At 38.8% G+C, this 20,997-nt stretch overlaps 1 protein-coding gene across 4 annotated transcripts in view; it reads right to left on the reverse strand.

Moving 5' to 3' along the window:
- The window catches only part of DACH2 (dachshund family transcription factor 2), a 553,736-nt gene that overhangs the window by 31,660 nt on the left and 501,079 nt on the right, over window positions 1–20,997 (reverse strand). For 2 of the 4 annotated variants that reach the window (XM_019536472.1, XM_019536474.1), the window contains 2 exons: window positions 5,070–5,215; window positions 4,137–4,305 (listed from right to left, as the gene is read on the reverse strand). In XM_019536472.1, the coding sequence (XP_019392017.1) occupies window positions 4,137–4,305; window positions 5,070–5,215 (315 nt within the window). The remainder of the gene's footprint in view (window positions 1–4,136; window positions 4,306–5,069; window positions 5,216–20,997) is intronic. The other 2 variants (XM_019536475.1, XM_019536473.1) reach the window with 1 other exon arrangement.

A 20,997-nucleotide genomic window follows, 5' to 3' on the forward strand; every position in this document is an offset into this window, starting at 1 on the left:
TTTATACTACATTTAAAATTGAAACTCTGTACTGATGTTGTAGTTTAGAGCATCTCAAATGATATATTGCCAGTCTCCAGGTAGCTGATCTTAGATTGCAATGGAAGGAACTCATCATTAATGCTTTTTAATATTTTAAAATTTAATCAAAATGCTTCCTTAAAGTGTAGGGGGAGTGTTCTGTCATCACTTGGGCTGTGAAACTGCAGCAGCTGTATGGAGGTATTTAACTCCATTTATTTTTGTTTTCTTTCAAATGTAACACCATCTTGAGGCAACCACCTTTCCACCCTCCAACATGCACATAGCAGCAATCCTTGCTTTTTATTTCAAAATACCTGTGGATGTTTCTGTGCCTAGTAATAATAAACATTATTATAATTTCGCTGATATGAATACAAAGACACGTGCTACCTAAAAGGAGCATACTAGTACCTATACTATTTAACATCTACACCAATGATCAACTAAGTCACCCAGGTGCAAGAAATGTTACTTAAGCAAATGATTTGTATACCACTGCCCAAGCTAAGAATTTCACCCAGGTGGAGGTCATGCGGGCATCAGCAGCCAATGGGTTGGTTGTTAGACTATTACATCAAAAATCAACTAAATACCACTCTAAATTAAACACAAGGTAGTCTCTTCCACATTCAGAACCAGATACTAGTAAGCAATTTAACCTAACCTGGAATGGAATAACCCCTGTCCACTGCTCAAATACTATCTACCTGGGAGTGACGCTGGACTACATGCTTTTATATAAAGCATATGTAGAATCCATACTTATAAAGTACAAAGTTAGTTCCTGGAACAACATATTAAAGAAACTCATTAACACCAAATGAGCAAACCAACTCAACAACATTAAAAACTACTGCACTTGCACTTGTTATTTGGCAGCTGAACATGCACGTCCAGTTTGGAAATGATGGCACATGCAAAGAAGCTACACTCTGTGCATAACAGAAGTTGCATGTGCATTACTGGATGGCTTTAAAACAATGAATGTCAATAGTCTCCATCTACTTGCTAGAATCATTGTACCAGACATCAGGAGAGCACTAGCAAGCAAACCAGAATGCACCCGGCAGCCTGAAGACGAGAGGAACTAGCTACATAGCTAAATTGCAGCTCCCACTAGATGAAACTGGATGAAACTCCAATAGCCACACAAATAAAAATGTGGCAATGACAACTAGAAATGACCCAGAAGAGAGATACAAAATTGCCAAACACCTCCCTGAAGACACAGATCTTGATTGACTGTGTGGGTGTGTGTGGAGGGATGTAGGTTGGTGTGTGGGTAGGTGTGGGGCAATTCCTGGGGGGGGGCTATGGGTACAGGGAATCTGGTGAGGGGGCTGCTCCCCCCTGGTGGGCCCCATCTCCCATGTCCACAGCCCCCCACCCAAGGTCTCAGATTCCAGGTACCCTGCAGGGACACAGTCCCCCCACCCAGGGTCCCAGGTACCCTTCAGGGCCACAGTCCCCCTGCCCAGGGCCTATAAGTTACCTTCTGCAGCAGCAGTGGGAGTGGGGCGCTTTGAGTCCACTGCTGCCAGCTCCCAGCTCTCACGGACTGTATGCCAAGCCCAGCTGGGTCCTGCTGGCCCTGGGGCTGCTCTGCCACCTGACTGGGCCAGTCACATGGTGGCAGGACCTGGAGTGGCATGCAGGGACTGCGCGTTGCGAGACCGGCTTAGCCAGGCAGCATCAGTGGCCCCAGGGCTGGCAGGACCCGGCTGGGCTCAGTGCACGGGTTCTGCCACCATGGGACTGGCCCAGCCAGGAGGCAGAGCAGCCCCAGGGCCAGCAGTACCCAGCTGGGCTTGGTGCACAGTCCCAGTGCACTGCGCTGAGTCCCACCTATGCCGCTCTGTGCCTGCGGGGAGGTGGTGCATGGTGGGACCCAGCACAGACCCATGCGGCTCGCTAGTCTGGCTTTGCACCGGAGTGGATCACACGAGGCTGGGAGGAGTGGCTCCTGTGCATGCCTCCCTGAGCCATGTGACCCACTCTGGTGCAAAGCCAGACTAGCGAGCTGCACCTGTCCATCCCAGGTTCCTTCGCATGCTGCCAGCTTCACCGCGGCTGCTCCGGCCACTTGCCCCCCGCCCCTCCCAACACCCTCCCAACATCCCCCTGCCACCACTTACATCCTCCCACCCCCATTCCCTAACTCACCCTGGACAGTGCCATGGGCAGCAGGAGCACCAAAGAGACACTCTGGCCAAAACCAGAGCATCTCTTCTGGAGGACTGACTCCCATGCTGGCTCCAGCTGTTCTTCAGAGTGTTGTTTTTTTTACCCCTGGATATCTAGCGGTCTAATTTTGTCCCTGCACTGAAAGTTTTCAGTGCAGGGAACATTTTTTCATTCCCACACATGGCTCTTGACCAATCTCAAAGGGTTTTGAGATGGGGCAAGAGGCATGTGAGCACTCATCTGGACACGGCCCATAAGATTCCTTTTGACCCAATCTTCCAATTTGTCTAGGTCACTCTGATTCCTAGCCCTACCCTTCAGAATATCTACTACTCCCCCCAGCTTGTTGTCATCTTCAAACTTGCTGAGGGTGCACTCTATGCCATCTTCCAGGTCATCGATGAACATATTGAACAAAACTGGCCCTAGGACTGACCCTTGGGGCACTCCACTTGATACCAGCTGCCAACTAGACACTGAGCCATTTATTACTATTCTCTGAGCCCAATGCTCCAGTCAGTTTTCTATCTCCCTTACAGTCCATGAAAAAGTATAATTCTACAGAACTACAACAAGGGAGACTTGATGGGCAACAAAGCCTAGCTCTATGGCATCTCCATCTATACAAGTGCACATTTGGACATGGAGAGGGGTTGAAAGAAGAATGAGACCAAGATCTAAGGTTCAGTGATTGCTGATAAAACTCTGCTGGGGACCAGTAAAGTCTATTTATCACTAAAACTGAGTAAGGGCTTAAAGAGTAAGGGCTTAAATAGTTTGCAAACTTTAAGCATAAATCTCTACACAGAAATGAATTTCATCCCATGGGAATGCAGCATACTCTCTTGCCTTCAGACTGGAGTAGTGCAACTGTTTTAGGTAAACTGATATTGGTCAATCTCAAAAGAATGGTGTCACCACTTTCATCTGACTCCTAGACTTCTCCTTTTGCTCAGCTTTTCTAGTCAGGCTTGGCAGATCTAATCTCAGCATCAGTTAAAGAAGCAGACACAGGTAGAATTTAGCACTTACATTTCTAGGTTTTCAAATCTAATCCATAGGTAGCATATTTTCATGCTGATGATTTCTTATCCCCATTTAATCTTGCCTTTTGATGTGGAAGCTGAATTCTAGAAAATCCCACACTTCTGACAATACCATCCTGAAAATCGTAGACTTAATTTCTCTCTTAATTTCGTATTATTATAATATTATATAATAAAACTCCCTATCCTGTTTAGGGATATACTGACTTTGTTTCATATTTCAACCTTAAAAGAACAGTTTGAGAGCTATATTGCATTCCCTCCTTTATGGCATGATGGCAGACGGGAGAATTAATAAGATTATTTGCTTCAGATCTCCAAGAAGGACAGGCTTCAGTAAGAATCTCCTCCCATCAGCTGATTGATTGTATTGTACAGGAGTTATCTGCAAGCAAGGCTAACTAACTATCCTTCCTGTGCAGGAGTAAATTAGTTTAGAGGAAAACTGATGAAAGAAAAAGTCTGAAAATGCAGTTTACAAGCATCTTTCCTGTGAGAAGTTTCCTCATGATAAGACGGATACCAACTGCTTATTAGATACCAGTTGGAAACACAGAAAAAAATAAAGCTGCTAAATCAGGAATTCAAGCTGGGAACACACAGATGGAATGGCACTAATACAAGTGAAAGTCATGACACTGACTACCGTGGCCATTTATCCCCTAAGAAACAGTTAGTATTCCACCTGCCTGCAGAAAAATGTGTTTGACATAGTTCTTATAAAATTTAAATCTTTTATTACTAGTATTTGTCCACCGGTGCATTACAGCAAAGTAGCACTGCCAATTAACCCAAAGGCATCAGCAGTTCTGAGCAAGCAAAATATTTTAAATGTTGCTGTTGGGAACACCGAAAGGGTTATAAATTAATTAGATAGCTAACCTTCATTCTTCATCCACGTACCTCTGCTTTGCAGTTCGGCTGTAAGTTGTCTTTCCAAGCTCTCTCTGAGTTCTCTCTCTCTACAAAGCTCCATCTTTAACTCTTTCTTTTCTTGCTGTATCTGTTTTTCCTGGACTCTGGCATTGTCCACAGCCACTTTCAACAGACCCTAAAAACACAGCATAAATCATCAGTTTATTGATGATGATATTGCTGGGAGAACAGAAGAATGAAGAGAAACCTGCAGAGTTTTGCATGCACCTGAAAAAATGGAGCCACTGTGTTATATAAACAGCATTTTATACTCTATGAAAAGAGGGGAAGCCATTCAAAACAACTTTTTTTAAATTCATTCTGCTGATGGTGTTTATTATACATTGGGTAATGTGACTTTCAAAACTTGACAAAGTGTACAAAGAAAAGCAAAGAAGGTGAAGGAGAAGAAAAAAGGAAAAGGAAAATAAGATTAGCTTTCAACATGGCATTTTTCTTCCAACCATTAAGTCAAATAGACAATTCAAAGAATATTGCAAAAATTTTAAGAGCAGTGAAGTCATTTATTCAAATTCAAAGTACACCTTTAAAGCTACTGTTTTAAGAAGAAATTCAGAATTTCAGGAAAAAAATGAAATTCTCAAAATGTTAAGAGATGTTTGAATAAATACAAACCTAAAAATTCCATTTTTCTTCTATATAATCATAAAAATATACCCAAAATATATTACTACTAATCAGAAAAAATAACTCTTACTGTATTTTGAACAAAGCGCCAAGTACCATATGCTTTCATTTTCTTATGTCTCCATTTAAAATGCATGTGACACTTCAAATCCTTCTTAACCAACATGATGTAACATAGAAAATATGGATTACTCTATACCAGGTAGTACTTTATCTACATTTTTACCTCTGTTCCAGTGAAGAATAATTTACCTGAATATTGGTTAATAGAGTTTCTACCGATGAAAGACCATCAGCAAAAAGAAATGGTGCAGGAAATCCAGGAGGCAAGGTCTGTCCAGCCAGTTGGACTTTATCTAAGGTTGGTTTCATTATTGGAATGGCAATTTGGACCTCTTCTGTAAAGACATATTAAAACAACATCAGCAAATTCAAGTATCAGAAATAGTAATTTTCCTTTCCATGTAACAGGCATTTCTAAAAGTCAGGGCCTGATTCACCTTTGAAATTAACATATATGCTGTAACAAAATAAACCATTATTTAAGTCTTAAGGTAAAAGGATTGTTACTGTTAAGGATGAAAGTAATACCAGCTGAAGAAAATCAATGCTAAGTAAACTGGGGGAGGTTGTATAGGTATTGTGTTATAGCCCAAATGCCAGGAATATCCGACTGTATTACAGAAATATAGCTATATTGCACAGTCTATTAGATCTGAATTACTTTTCATTAATCTGTGATGTTTGTTATTCTGTTATGAACAATTGGTTTTGGTTAGAACCTTAAAATCCCTCTAAAATAGGGAATGTATCATTTCTCCCTCTTCATTTTAATTTTCTCCTGCCTAAGTCAGTGACAATCTCCTCCGAGTTATTCCTTTTTGCCTAAATGACACCAAGTGTTAGTTGGTGATCTTGTCTCAATGCAGATTTTCCTATAAAGTACCTTGCTACTCTCAACCTTTCAAGTGACAGGCATTAGCTAAAAATGTTTTGTTGAGGTAGATATTTTGCTACCTCAGGTTAAAGCGAGTTGTCTCTCCTAAGGTCATAGACAAGCCCAGAAAGAGGAAGCATGTACTTCGCGCTGGGTCAGTCACTAGCAAGGTGGTAGTAACATAGCAGAATTAGAGCCTGGCTCCTGCAATTTCAACACATAGCCAGATTGGACTTGTCTGTTACAAATTGTCCAATCTGGGCTCCCCTATTTGAGATGCATCATGGTGTCTAGAGAAAATATAAAATGGCTTTTCATAACCCCATTTATTCCTTAAACTTTAGCTATGAATTAACATTATAACAAAGTCATGTTTCAGAGCAACAACCACACAATTCAGCTCCTTTTACAACTCTTTAAACCCTTCCTCTATAAGCTTAAGTATGAGGCTCATTGCTGAAACAATTAGATGTTTAAAACAAAAATCTCTTCAGTCATTTTACATGATATGATGCCCTGTAAACTATTTGAATAGTTTAATGAAATGCTTTAAAAAATATATCTGTGTAATGATTCAGTGAAATCCTATCCTAAAAATATTCCTTTAACTTTGGCACTTTCAGAAGCTATGAAGAACATCTTCACAGCAACTGCTTTTTAGTAAAGCTTGAAACTAATATATTGACTATAAATTTATGAGGCATGTGTTTGCTAAAATCAGCTGCACAACCACTCCTGATATTTTCCTTTGTCAAGTGCCCTGGTCATATTAATTCCAAGATTTACAATTAAACTACATCATATTCACAGGGCCTTCTTTTTTTAAAAAAAAAACAGAGACAATCAGTCTTTAGTTACAAATAACAAATTAAACTGAAGACTCATTGCACATGTAAAATTATGTATCTTGATAAAAAAATTCCAAAGATGTCTTTGGAGTAGTAAGCGATCTCTGTTATATTTCTGAAATACATTTGCTGACAAGTGATTCAGATTGCAAGCAGTTTTCACGTATTCTTTGACATCTATATTTAAGGAGTATTTGTTTTCACTATGTAAGTACATACAATGGAACATCTTGATAATGATTCCTAGTATTAATAATAGCAAAAGTCTGCAACATCTTCACATCTTTGCAGAGCTGGATTATCTATAGTATAAATGATCTATTTTTAAAAGACTCTGGTTACACACTCAGAACACTGAGTTCCTGCTGATTCAAAGACTATATACTGTTTCTCCTGTTTAAATATTTTATATAACAGATAGAGTTCTTAAAATTAATTGATTAGTTGCTGCATATGATACTACACAGAAATAACATCTATGCTACACAGTTTAGGCAGATGAAACAAAAGTGGCATTTGAAAAGGAGTAACGCATAAAGTATGCATAATGGAAAACTGTAACTTCTTTAAAATATCTAGAAATCTCTACTATTTGGAGATGAAAGTAATACTATTAAATTGGCTGAAAGGAAAATTACTATTGACTGTGAAGACAGGTTGCATGGTCTATGGCTTGTAATGTTACTGTACAGTAGATTGAAGTTTCAAAATAGTATTACTCTTCTTTAAAGAGATAGACACAGCTAAATTAGGTGCTGCTTGCTGCAGTGAGGATCAAATGCAAAAAGAATCATATTTCATCAGACCTAGTCAACACCAGGAAAATAAATAGAAATATAAGAGGTATGCAGGCAATGATTCATTTTGATAATCTGGCCCAAGAGAGACACATAGAGACAGCACACAGATCTAAGCTTCTAGCAAAAGACAAATAGGACACAGAGGGTGGGAATTGGGATGACAGTATAGCAGAGGTCACATCGATTTTCAGCAGCAGTTTTCACACAGATGAGATAACCCTGGACTCTATTTGGCCCATTGTTCATATCCTACCTGTCCCACAAGCAATAAATTTCCTAGTCCCAGGAAAAGGGCAGTAAAGAAGAAGGATTCTACTTATGACTTCTTATGATTAAGTTTTTGTGCTAACCAAACATGCTTTGCAGACCAAGGTCACATTGCATGTTAAAGTCTGTAATAGCTGAAAACTAGTAGAAGCATATTATGTTTTAGTGTATATGGGTGGAAACTGTCAAACCATTTATCATTTTTTTCTGATTGAAATCACACACTGCAAAGATGAATGATAAATGCATTAGAAATCTATTTCAATCCTGTAATAGGTCTTCACATGTGAATAGCGTCTACATTTTGTCCACATGCTGAATAAGTGCACAGTTAGGCAGAAATTTATTACCCAGGGTTGAGAAATCCTAATTGGCAAAGCAATTAAAATGGGCAAGTGCTAGAAGTGTATTTTGTGGATTAAGTAAGCGCATGTCTTCATAGTAAAAGGAAAAAGGTTTTGATTGAAGCATGATGATTTTAAGAGGTGCATGTTAAAAGCCGAATTCATGCACAAAACACAATAGAATAAACAAGAAATCAAGCTAGGACAACTACTATCTAACCAAGGACACAAACAACCTTTCTATTTATTGAGGCAAAGGGAAGACTGCTTTTATTGAGCCTGTTTGTTAAATCTGCCATACTTCATAATAGCATTCAGGAATCTATTTAGAGGGCAGTCTTTTTATTTTAATTTCTAGCTGTGGTTCTGATGAATAGACATATAGGTAAGCAAGAATTATATCACAGCAGAGAGAAATATACAGTAAATACTAAGAATGAATGGAATATTACCCATGGAAATTGCATTGAAGGCTATTAGAAAGTTTGTTCTTGATTCAGCAAACTGCTGTATTTCATCTTCTGTCTCCTTAAGCATGGGAAATAAGGATTGGAAAGTGAAACTCCAGCCTAAACACAAAAATCAGGATTGGGAATAGAAGATGCATGACAGCACAAATAAAATTGGCCAGCAATTTTATTAACTAGCAGGTTTGTGCTTTTCTGTTCTAAAAGCTTTCCTTTAATACCGTTAGATATGCATCTTTTATATTCAATATGTCACCTTCATTTTACACAGGCTAGCAGAAAGCAGGGTAGAGCTGCACTTCGTAGACCAACTAAATCAGAGATGCGCAAGCTTTTGTACTAGCAAGTTACAAGCAAACCATTTAAAGCTACTATTTATAAATATTTAAATATTCATAAGCTTACCAGGTTGCCTTCCTCCCATTTTGTGCCTATTTTTCTATAAATATGTAGAATCCCTGCCTCAAAGCATTTAGCATTTAAGAGATAAGATATAGCATATGGATGAGACAAACAAGTGGGTCTAGATAGAGAAAGCAGGGTGAAAAACATAATCGTGTATGTATAGTTCCAAAGCTTTCCCTATTCTTATCACAAACTGCACGACATAATGGCTTTCCTTAAATGTGGACTGAGGATATAATTTAAAAAACCCAAACAAACATTTTTCTAATGAATCAACAGGAATGGACTAAAACCTGTCACTTCTGAATATATTAGTTTCACTTTCAAAAACATTTTAAAAATGAAGTAAAATTGGTGTTTATAGTAGGATCAAACCTTATTCTATTCTATAATCAAGTTTATAATATGTTAAGAAAAGATGTCAGCAAGTGTGTGAGGTTGAGCGGCTTGTGCACTTGTGGGAGATCATGACTGACTGCATCACAGTGACTAGTCCTATAACACTTGTTGCTCTGTGTTAAAATCACGTTTCTAATAAAATTTCATGTTTCAAGACTCCAAACAGTTCTTTTTAGGGATCAGGAATGCTCAGCTGGGTTTTCTGGCTTTCTGGCTTTTCTCCGAAGCATGAGAGTAGCCACAGCTAGAGATGTGGAACTGCATGGGATGACTAGTGGGTTGTGAAGCAATACAGAGACTCCATTCAACACTGTGGTCCCTCCCATGCTCATGATTTTCCTGCTCACTCCCTTTGGGCATCACAAAAGAACTGTCCCCTAGCTCAGATTACAAGGGACCTTGCTTTCTTCTGGGAACCTGGTTTGCCAGCAGCGATCATTCTGGCACATCTGTTAATCGCTGCAAAGGTTTGGGCTTTGGTGCCAGACTGGTATTCTTTGCCTGTGGCATGGTAGTTAGGGTATTCAAATGAACCAGCAGAAGTTAAGCAGCACAGTTTAAGGGGTTGGAAGTCCTCTGTACAAGTGTTCATTTGGCCAGCTGCTAGCTACGCAGGCAGACTGGATTGCTGATGACACACAGCCAGGGAACCCAAAAGCACACGTCCCATTGTGCTTTTCAGACTCCACAGTCTACCTGGAGACAGTTGACATCACTGGAGGGCACAGGCCATTATTTGATTGGCTGGCTCATGTCCTCAATCTCCACAATACACCCTTCCTCCCCCCGGCCCAGCTGGCGGATGTTCAGACAGCAAATCCAGATTGTACCTGCTGTCTTCAAAAATGAAAACTTCCCTTCCAGCACCCCATCAATCCTTACCCCTCTGGCACCAGGCAATGGACCCAGTTTCAGTTCAGGTCAGGTGAGTCTAGTCAGGGTCAGATGCTGCTGTGTTAGGGTCGGGTGCTGATGGGTCCAGGTTGGGCCAGTCTAGTTCTGTGGAGGAGGTGGGTTTTGAGTCTCCAGTCCAGCAGGGCCAGGTCAGGTTGTTCCCTGTCAGTGGTTGCAGTGGAGGGGACAGTGGGCTCCAGTCCCAGCAGGAGCTGCAGTTTAGGTACAGGGTAGGTGGGGGGTGGAGGCCATACCCCTCCTTTACCCAAACAGCACAGCTCTTCCTGGGAACAAAGCCTGTGGACCCTCCCCCACCACCGAGAGAAACTGGCCTTCGGGATTGCTGGGTAGGTAATCCCTGGATTGAAGAAGAGGTGGAGAACATTACTCCCTGCTCCCCTCCCCTGCAAAACTGCTCCCAGAGAGAACTGGAGCAGTCCTTGGCTGGGCAGTACCAACAACATTTAAACCTGAGAATTTGGGGGGGGGGGGGGGGGTTCAGCTGTACAGCCAGGAAGCTGGGTTTTCCCAGTCTCCCTGGGCTGACAGGGGGAGAGATTTCCTTTGTGACTTGGCCAGAACAGTCAAGTCCAGCCAAGTCTCAGAGTATCCCTCTGCAAGGGAAGGAAGGATGTGAAGCAATGCAGGCTGGGATACTGAAGGACAGCAGAGGAGCTTCTATTCCTTGGGTAACTATACAAGTGTTTGTTATGCCCATTTAACTCCCACCGCACTAGACTTAAACCTCGTAATATGAGGTTTTAACTTTCTACCAGGCATGCCATTTTTAGACTTAAGTACTGTGAATGCCTGTACACTGAACATTTTTACTGGACCAAAAAGTAATCTATCTACATATAGATAGAATTGTAACACTTGTATCCACTCATAGTCTCCTGATACCAGAGTATCTGACCTCACTGGGCTTCACATAAGGCAACACTTTTTGGCTTGTGGTTACAAAAGAGGAGACTAGATGGTCCAATGGTTCTCTTTCTGGTCTTAAATACTTAAATACATAATTCCAATTGAAGTCAGTGGGAGATGTAAGAGCTCATTGTCTCTGAAAGCAGGATCCCCATGTATTTATTTTGGAATAAAAAGTCTAGTTTTACATGATCCTCCTATGCACATATGTCCATCCAAGTTCCACTGACTTCAAACTGTAAATCTACTTCATTCAGGTTCTTACAGGCATAAAGATCCAAACATATGAGTCCTGCAGGATGAGGGTTGAATGCAGTAGATAACAACAGAATAAACTGCTGTTTTTCAAAAGATGATACTTCATTTAACTTTCTGTTAAACCTTGGAAACTGCAATCCCTTAGCTATTAGTAGGATTGACGTCTCCTACAGTGAGACCAATATTTAAGAAGAGCATTTGAAGTCTTATTTGAAACAATATAGATGTACATAGATATGTATGCAAATGCATCCACTCAAATACACATGCATACACGTATGTATAATCTGTGAGGCTAGACTTGTCCGTCTTCAGTGACTTAAGAGCTGTGAAAACCCTCCACAACCCACTCCTTCTCTTATTGTTTCCCTGCTAGGAGTTGAGCAGTTCTTTTCATCAATGAGAAGAGAGATACCTCCTCATGACCTGGCACAAATCAGACTTCAAAATTTACTGCTTTAACCTTGTGATTCAGGTGCCAATATTAAAGTCACTGCTGTTTTTCTTAATTACACTCCCTGAATGCACAGGGTCAATGAATGCAATTGGAGAGTAGCTGATTAATCCACTACAGGAACTTTAAATCATACCTTTCCTCAGTTTAAAAAGGATTTATATATCACTGGATGTCACAATAGCATTTTTCACTAGTAAGCTTTGCAATAAAAAAAAACCACACTTAAAAATAGTATCTAGCCACTGTGTACATACATCCAGGATACATATGCCAGAAGCTATTATAAACTGTAAAAGCAACTATCTTCCATATCACCTTATTCAGTTACCTTGTTGTTCTTATCCACATGCCCTAAAAATGAATTAAATTTGTTCTAAAGTAGTACCAAAAACACTTTTTTACTGTTTTGAATATATTGAAATACTTTTTTTTTTAAGAGATAATTTCTGTAACATTTGGAGCACTATAAAGGCTTAAGAAAATCAGAAAATTGGGCAAGCAGTATGTGTAATGCCCTTGCTACTGAGATGATCTCTGGAGTTATGAGAGCACATTTACACAGGATGCATGCAAACATTCATCACACCTCATCTATGTTCATCCTTTAAGCTGTGTGATCACAGATTGGGAGAGGTATGTGCAGATATTTGCTGGTGTCAGGAGCTGTGCCCAGAACCCAATGCAAGTAACTTGGGGTTGGGGGAGGGGTGGATAGGCTGGACGGGGTTGATGATACGTGGAGGGCTGGCAGGTCTGTGGAGGGCAGGAGGTTGTATATCTGGGGGTAAGGGATCAGGAAGCCAAAACTAGCCCAGGCAGCAGAGGAAGGCTAGGGTAGCAGGAAGAGCACAGCTCTGAGGCTGGGGCAAGCAGCTGAGCTTTCCTAACCTCAGAGCTGCACACCAAACATGTGCAAATGTTCACTTTATTGGGTTATTCATTCCTAATCTAGAGTAGTTCACATACTTAGGTGAACTAGCATAGTTTGGCTCTGCCATTTTTGTTCTGATTTATAGCCCTTGAATGTCTATGGCATTTAGACTGACCTACACCATAGTTAGTTTGATCTAACTGTAATGTCTGCATGTACCCATAGAGAATTTCATAATACGGCACTTATGAAATGCTTGAATGGAAAGAGGACTAAGAATCACAGATAACCCTGGAATGGAAAACTTGACTAAAATAAACTGAAATTTGTAATTTCAGTCTGTCTCTATCTGTACACTCTTTAACAAGGAATGCTATATAATTATACAGCTTTGACATTTTCATCAATGTGTTCTCATTAATAACACTGAAAATTATACCTATTTTTAACTCGTGCATATTTACAATATACTTTGATGTTTGCATGGTACTGACAGTAAAAAAAAATGAGCATATTTTATTAATTCAAACCTTAACAAGAAAGAAATCTAAGTTAGATGAGAATTTCTGAAAAAGAAATTGAATAAAAATGCAGAATACTTCACTACTGTGAACATTTAGCATAACTATTTTTTTAAAGTTAAAAAATTTCTCTCTAGACCTGAGTGAAGTCCTTTTAATTAACAAAAAAGTGAAATACAACAGATTCTGCTTATAAAATTGACATTACCTATAAAACATGCAAAAGAATGCATAAATTTCCTATTATTTAGGATTTGTAGTGTGGTTATTCTTTTGTCATATGTAGGCACTGCTAGGAGTCGATCCACATAGTTAGGTAGTGCTGGGAGTCATTCTACCTAAACAACTTAGGTAACTCGGAGTCGGAGTTCTGAATGAATGACTCCACAAAAGAGTCCCTAATTCTAAATGAAAAATCAAGTAGTACCAAATTTTATTTTCTGTCTGACAACTTTATGAATCTTTATTAAAATTACAGAAACCAGGTAAGAAGAGTAACATTCCCCTTTTCTGCATAAATATAGAATTCTTCTGGTGTCAAGATAAAAGCAAAAATTTAAACCAGGAAATAAAACTGGGAGAAAAGCCCCAGAGATGGCCTTCCATCATCAAGTGGCTACAAAAGCTTTTACAGCTAACTCACTCGCTTACTGAATCACACAAGCTTCTTTTTATGCTAATTTTTAAGTTCCACTGCAGTCAGATGGTTCTTCTACTGAGATTTTAAACTGTCAGATGAGGGTAGGTAGGTGGAACTTGCCAAGAAAAAAAAAAGAATCTTCAGTTTTCTTGGCGGATTCAGCCTTCCCCTATTAATGTTGAGATTATTTCTTCAACTATTTTGTTGCAAATATTTATGACTCCATATGGAACAACAGATGTTGACAGGAAGGCATGGCAGAAAAGACTTCATTTTCAGCAATTACCCTACTACTTGTTGTCATACTGTAGGTGTTTTTAGTGCATCTTTTTTACACACCACTCTGTCCTCTTGCACATTGCAAGAATGTCAGTTTAGATAATTAGTATAACAACTTCAGGCCCAATTATTTCCCCCTAGATCTATATAGGAGGATAAGAGAAGACAGAGATAAGGGAAGAGAGGGAAAGATCTGCATCATTCCCTTTTGGAAAGCCTTATCAGGAATTACTATATTATAGAGCTATATTCACTTCTTATGGAAATCCTCCCCTCTGCCCATGAGAGAGAACTATGAGGGGCTGGAACCAGCAGGAGAAGCCATATCAAGAGCCAGGTTGGCAAGGAACCAAAGAAGGCCAAGACGCAGGACAGAACTGCAGATGATTTGGGGATCCAAGGGTTTCAGACAATGGATATGCTCATTGTTCCAAGGCAGGCAATGCCTCATACAGAATGAAAAAAAGTTAAGAGAAAATATCAGGGGAAGACGTATGAAAGTAATTCTCTTTTTCTACCCCCACCCAAGCCAGGCAATGATCCTCTTCACTCCAATAACAAGGTAGCCGTTTGTTGCTGTATAACTGTTCCTTTAACCCTTTGCTCCCCTTTTTCTGTATTAGTCATGGCTATAGCATTACCAAAAACAAGAAAAGTTGTACTTCTTAAGTATGTTACGATTTCAAATAAACATGTTGGGAAAATGCAATTATTTCTCTTTTTTAAAATAAAATTTATCCTGATCTTTATGCCAATATTTAACCCAATGTCGCATCTAATTTTTGCACTCCTTTGCACCCACACAGCTCTATGTGCAATGCATTAAGTGAATGATGCATAGCCAGAACAAGTATGTTAAACTCTCTCACCAACTATCAATACAAATCCCATGTGATTTGGTATAGCTTCAAACAAAAAAAATCAGTCCATTTTCTTCCATGAAGTCAATATTTCTAATCTCTGGTAAAATAAACTGGAATCAAGACACTTTGTGCCTTCCAGCTTATACAAGTAGTAAAATAATTCATTTGTTCTCACAGGTAAACCTTACAGGCTCTGATATAATTTTTCTGAAGCAGAATGACAAGGATCATCATTGTTCCATGGTATCAAAACATGGAATTCATCAGTAAGATCAGATGAATTGTTTGGTAGGAAACTAACCATCAGCTTGGGGCCCTTCTTGATGCTAAAAAAATACAGAAAATGATGGTAATAACGAGCCTCGAAAAAAATAAACTCTCCTGCAAGTATAACCATTACCTGCAATGTATTTATCTTGTACAGAAGTGCTTTCTATTGTATAGTTTATGTTAATACAGTAATTATGACACACATGATATCTCATATCTTCTAATAAGCTTAAAAATAGCATTCTATTATTATTATTATTACTGTTAAGTTCGGTTTCTTAATGTATGTGCATAAGTAGACGATAAACCCTCAGAATCCTTCAAAATATTTGACTGTCAGGGTACGTGCATTTTGTACTCCTGGGTAATTATTCCTGTTTTATTAAGGTTTATTTTACAACTGTATAAAATAGGTTATAAAGGACAATTCTGCTATTATGACCTCCTCTGCTTAGGCTTAATAAATATTATATCCCATACCATCCATTAAAGCCAAGCAGTGGAGAAAATAAGAGTGGTAGTAATCTCCTCCACAGATGTAAAATACCCTTAATAAAATAGGGGTGTATAACAGTCAGGAGCAAATTACTCAGGCCAGCTTCAATAAAATAGTGCCCTTAAAGCAGTATTACTCTTAAGGTACCGACATTCCCATTGGTGATGCAAGTGTAGCCTTTCAGAGCAGTATAGCCTGTTAAAATGGCAAGATATCTTTTTGCAATAGAGTGTTTGTGTCCAAGCAGATACAAGGTTTGTACTGAATGCATCCAGGGAGCCATAAAACTGGTGGGAAACATATTTCTATGTGGTATTTTAGTACTTTGAAAAATTCAATCACTGGGAAAAAATGTTTTGCTGTAAACATCTGAAGAGCCTTATAAAAGCAATGGCTTCCCACAGCACCTGCTTAAATAATTTTAAGAGACAGAATATGTCTTTGCTCATCTTCTAAAACTCATAGAAAGCTTTTCCTATTAATTTCCCTGGTGCTGTCAGGCCAGGGCACTTTTAATCAGAAATAATTATTCGTAGAAATAGGGGGAAATTCAGTAACATATTTACATTTTAGAAACAAGGCAACTCTCAAAATTGATTACTAGAAAATCCTTTATAAATACAAGTGGGACTCTACTTCTGGCTTTATTTAAAAGCATGTATTTATACAGTAAGATTACCACCTTTGCAGTTTCCTTTTCAATAAATCTACATATGGCTAAAGAAAGAGCATTCTGCTAATACATTCCAACATTTTAATGTTGGTCTGTGTTAGTCTGACACAATCAGACCTAAGAAATTAGTTCTTTCTTTGTTTACCTATCATCTTTAATGTAATAGGTAAGTTAGTGCTGTTACATCAGAGATGTCACCAATATAAATTCTACTATGATTCTTTGATAGAGAGGGATCTAGCTGCAAATTTAATAAAGTTTCATATTTTCTTCATCTTCAGAAGAAAGCATCAATTAATATCTTCTCAGTCACTACAGTCTCTTTACCTACCAAGGTCTATGGAAACCTACTCTACTGTGCCCTAAAACTATAAGGATCCAATCTTTTCCCTGTTGTCACCTGAGGAAGGATCCTGGTCACAATTCTGCTTAGACTTTCCTGGTTTGCAGTGCTGGAGTACAGGCTAAGTACAGATAGTCAAAAAGCCTGAGGCTGAATCAATTCAATCTTTGCACGTTAGTCTAAGCTGCATTGATTGAACTGATAAGCATGCCTGCAGTGGCCCAAGCCAAAAGGAAAGGGGCGCTAGAGCACATCTCCCTGCTTGTCTGGAACAGAGAGCTTGGGCTAGGGTTAGCACACCAAACCTGCAAGTCAGGGGTGGGATGGGGTGGGTAAAGTGAAGCGCAAAACATCCTGGGATGCTGGGGGATTGTGAGTAAATTGAATCTGAAAGGGGATCTGGACAGAAGTTCAATAAACCAAATTAACCTAAATCAATTAAGTCTAATCTAACATCCATTCAGGTCTACCTCAAACTGGTTTTGGCCATTCTGAGAGCAGTTTGTGTGCACTGAATTTCTGTTGTATTACAGATTTGAACTGGTTTCTGGGTACTTGTACTAGTTTCTATCTCTAGCCCTAAGCTCTCAGTCTGCTATCCGGCACTCATCCTAAGCACTTCTGCTACAACATTAGAGCCTATCAGGCAGTATGGCAGGGTGACAGGGGCAACCATCCTGGGCTCCAATGGAGGTATGAAGTGAACAAAACAGTTTCTGTTAGGTTGCACAATTGCAATCATGGCAGCTTCAGCAACTGGAAGACACTGCTGCCATTGTGTGTGGCAGCCACCCTGGGTGCCCAACCACATCATTATTCTGCTGCAACCAGAGATCACAAAGAGTGAAAGATGGGAAGTCAGAAGAAAACCTCAACAGGAGGAAGCTATATTTTGTGACCTTTATCTGTTATATCTTTCTGTTGGGCAAATCAGAGTCATGTTGTGTTTAACTTTGAGGAAAGGGAAGGCTGCCTACTTCCCAGTGCCACCTACTCCCTATTATCATCTTGGTAGGTTATATAAAACTTATTACCCTGAAAGGCAGGTAGGGCTCTGTTATCTGAATATTGTCAGATGAAATATCCATGAGGTAACAGATAAAAAATTAAAAGTAGATTAATTCAGTGCACTAGTCTTCTTCTGTAATATGTTATGGTCTAACAGCACAGGGAATTTAATTCCTAGTTCTTAATCTCTAATAAAAGTCTATGAAAAACTGTATACCCAAGCTACTGTGCCCCATACTTAAAAGTGCAAGTATCCAGGAGATGAAATGTAGAGTACCCTGTAGTAAGTTCTGGTAGTAAAGTCAACTCCTAATGCTAATTATTTTAATACTGACCAAGATCTGCTGCCGAGAAAATGCAAAACCTAAGCTCTAATCTTGAGATGTAAATGAAGGATGAATAGAACAAAATATTATCTTCAAATATAGTTTATAATGATTAAATACAAATACATTGTTTTGGGATTTTATGTATTGCTTTGTAAAAAATTTACAACAGGGTTTGGAGAGTTTTTGGAAAACTGTTTCAAGCTTCACAAAACAGCTTCTGATAATTCAAGCTATTATCTTTCAAGGGAATTAAAACACACAGATTCCAAAGTCATTCCTTACTAAATAGAAGCCTTTACATTCCAGCTTAAAATCAGTGCTTGCCTAATCTTAATAGACTATTGGGGAGGGGAAAGGGGGGTATATAAAAAAAAATTAAAAAGGAAAATATGCAAAATAATATATACAAAAAACACAACAGCCCAGAACTGACACTTTTTTTTCTCAGGCAAACAGAATCTATATCAAACTCCAAAGATCAGAGCACTCATCAACATCCTGAAACCCGCAATAGTCATAGGGTTCTAGAGTCAGCAATCTGTTTTAGCTGAAGCCTGGAGAAATGGTGAGGAACCCTACAGAAAACTGTTGCTAGTTCTCCACAGCTGGCTTAGAGGAAAAAGGAGATGAGAGAAAACAAAAGGGACCCATGAAGAACTCTTCCTTTCTATCCCCTGCAAAAGACAGAAATAGGAAAAAAGCCAACTTGTATACAAAGAAGAAAATAATATGCATATTCAATTAAAAAAACACTATGTAGTGATCTATATTTGCTTTTCTCCGAAAAAGAAGAAAAATGCAAAATTGACAGAACACTGATACATGAGATTCTTCAGTACAGGTGGGATGCGAGTATGAATTAACCATGATTATTATTTGATATTTGTAAATTGTACTAAATAATCTATTTCATAGATTATTATAGCCTCCTTTTTAAATTCTTCGTTTCTGTTTAATGCTACTATAAGTCAAGGGTTTAGTAACCAATACACTTTGATTTTAAAACTGACTTGCTCATTTCAGTAGGGCATGTTATATTTTCCTTCTGCTTTATGGTACCTCTCCCTGCTTTGAAATTGCATACCACTCTGGTGAGTGGCTGACATATCCATTCATGATAGTACAGGAAAATGAAGCTTAATGAATCCCAATAGCAGCATACTTTATGAGCTAAAATCAATGTACATTGCATGCTACAGTATATCTCTGTAAAATTGGGGCGTTTGCTCTGAAATTTCTCTCTCAACAGGGTCTTTTATTTTTCATAGTGCCTAACTGCCTTTTGTCTGCTCTCGTCTCTCTCCAGTGTTGCTCAGATGGCAATCTTTTATTCCTTGTGCAAACTCATTTGGAAGATGCTGGATGGGCTACAGCTGTGTGCTGCTATGTAGTGTCTCATACATGTCAAACAGGGCTTTATACACTCTGAATAAACACAGTGAAACAACATTTTAATTGTTTACTAAAAGGCAGGGCTGTGCTTTCTAAACCAAAAGTAGTATTTGAAATCAGCTTCAATCAACTAGTTCTGTAAATTATGAAATGTATAGATGATGAATCTATTGCTATTTGAGCTTCAGAGGTTTTACAAAGGTTGTTACAACCCAGAGTAACAAAACTGTATCTGCCAAGTTCCTGTAAACAAGCAACTCAATAGTCACTGAACCTCACAGCACCCACTAAGTGCTGGATCAGAAAATATATCAATCTTACTCCTTAAGATGCTTTTGTACATTTCTTGTAAAGATTGAATTTCTTCTTCCAAGGGTCATTTTTTTATTCAGCTTAATGCAGTATTGTTTGACCCTTGCATTTCAATTCTTTTTAAACAATAAAACACATGCTTTCTTTTAGGATCTACCTTGTTTCAATTTCTATGCTTTGGTAGTAGCTGCTGACTGAAATCAAGCTGCTCTACTTGTGATAAAAGGTGCTTAAATTGGACATACAGTTTGGAGCAAAACAATGTAATAAATTCTTTCTATAATTTAGCTAAAACCTGACAATTATTATTTTCTTTGCCTAAAGAAAACCTCTGAAAATCAGATTATGCAGAAAAAATTAACCACAAAGAAAATAGTAACATCTCTTTAGGTCCAAACTATGTGTTGTTTATTACTAAGCACATTTAAGGGGGATGAGAGGCCCAGCACATGAAGCTTTTTACAGAATCATATTCTTTATAAGATTTTCAAACTATGTACAATCCAAAGGGTTAAACACTGGAATCAAGTCCATGGACCAAATCCTCCTTACCCTATTCATGTGAAAAAGTTCCTTTGACTAAACTAGGTCAATGGGATTTGAGTGACATAACAGAAAGTATTCATGTGAGAAAAATGCTCTGTGCAAGCAACTAAATATCAGCTTGTTAGTCTTTCCAAACCAAAAAATGCTATGGTGTTCCTGAAATTTAGGGGGCAGGAACTGATAATCTCTATCAAATGGCCATATGAAGAGTTCTCCTTAGCTTGATGTAGATGGATTAACCATCAACAAAAGAAGAGAAGTAAACACAGAGCGGATTAAAACAGCAAACTGCTATAATTATAAATGGTGTTTTGTGCATGACTGTCTCAAGAACTGTTACAGGATGTGTATGAACAAAAAACATTTATACTCCCCGTCCAGAATAACATGGCCCATTACAATGATGTACTTAGCATGAAATGTCATTTGTTAGGTCTCATATTGTTTTTATTCTATCTAATGAACCTATATTGACATGCTTTTTAAAAAGTATGAATGCGTTTACAGCACTGCAGCGTCTCTGAATATTTTACTTTTGCCTGCAAGGACCAAGAACCTTCACTGCAGGGCTTGATCCAGGATTTGGCAGAGGGGTGTGGGAGCTTCTCTGCTCCTATACTCAACTCCCCTGTAC

The sequence above is a fragment of the Crocodylus porosus genome, unplaced genomic scaffold (genome assembly GCF_001723895.1).
Source record: "Crocodylus porosus isolate Cpor-Errol unplaced genomic scaffold, CroPor_comp1, whole genome shotgun sequence".
In the NCBI taxonomy this organism is placed as follows: Eukaryota; Metazoa; Chordata; order Crocodylia; family Crocodylidae; genus Crocodylus; species Crocodylus porosus.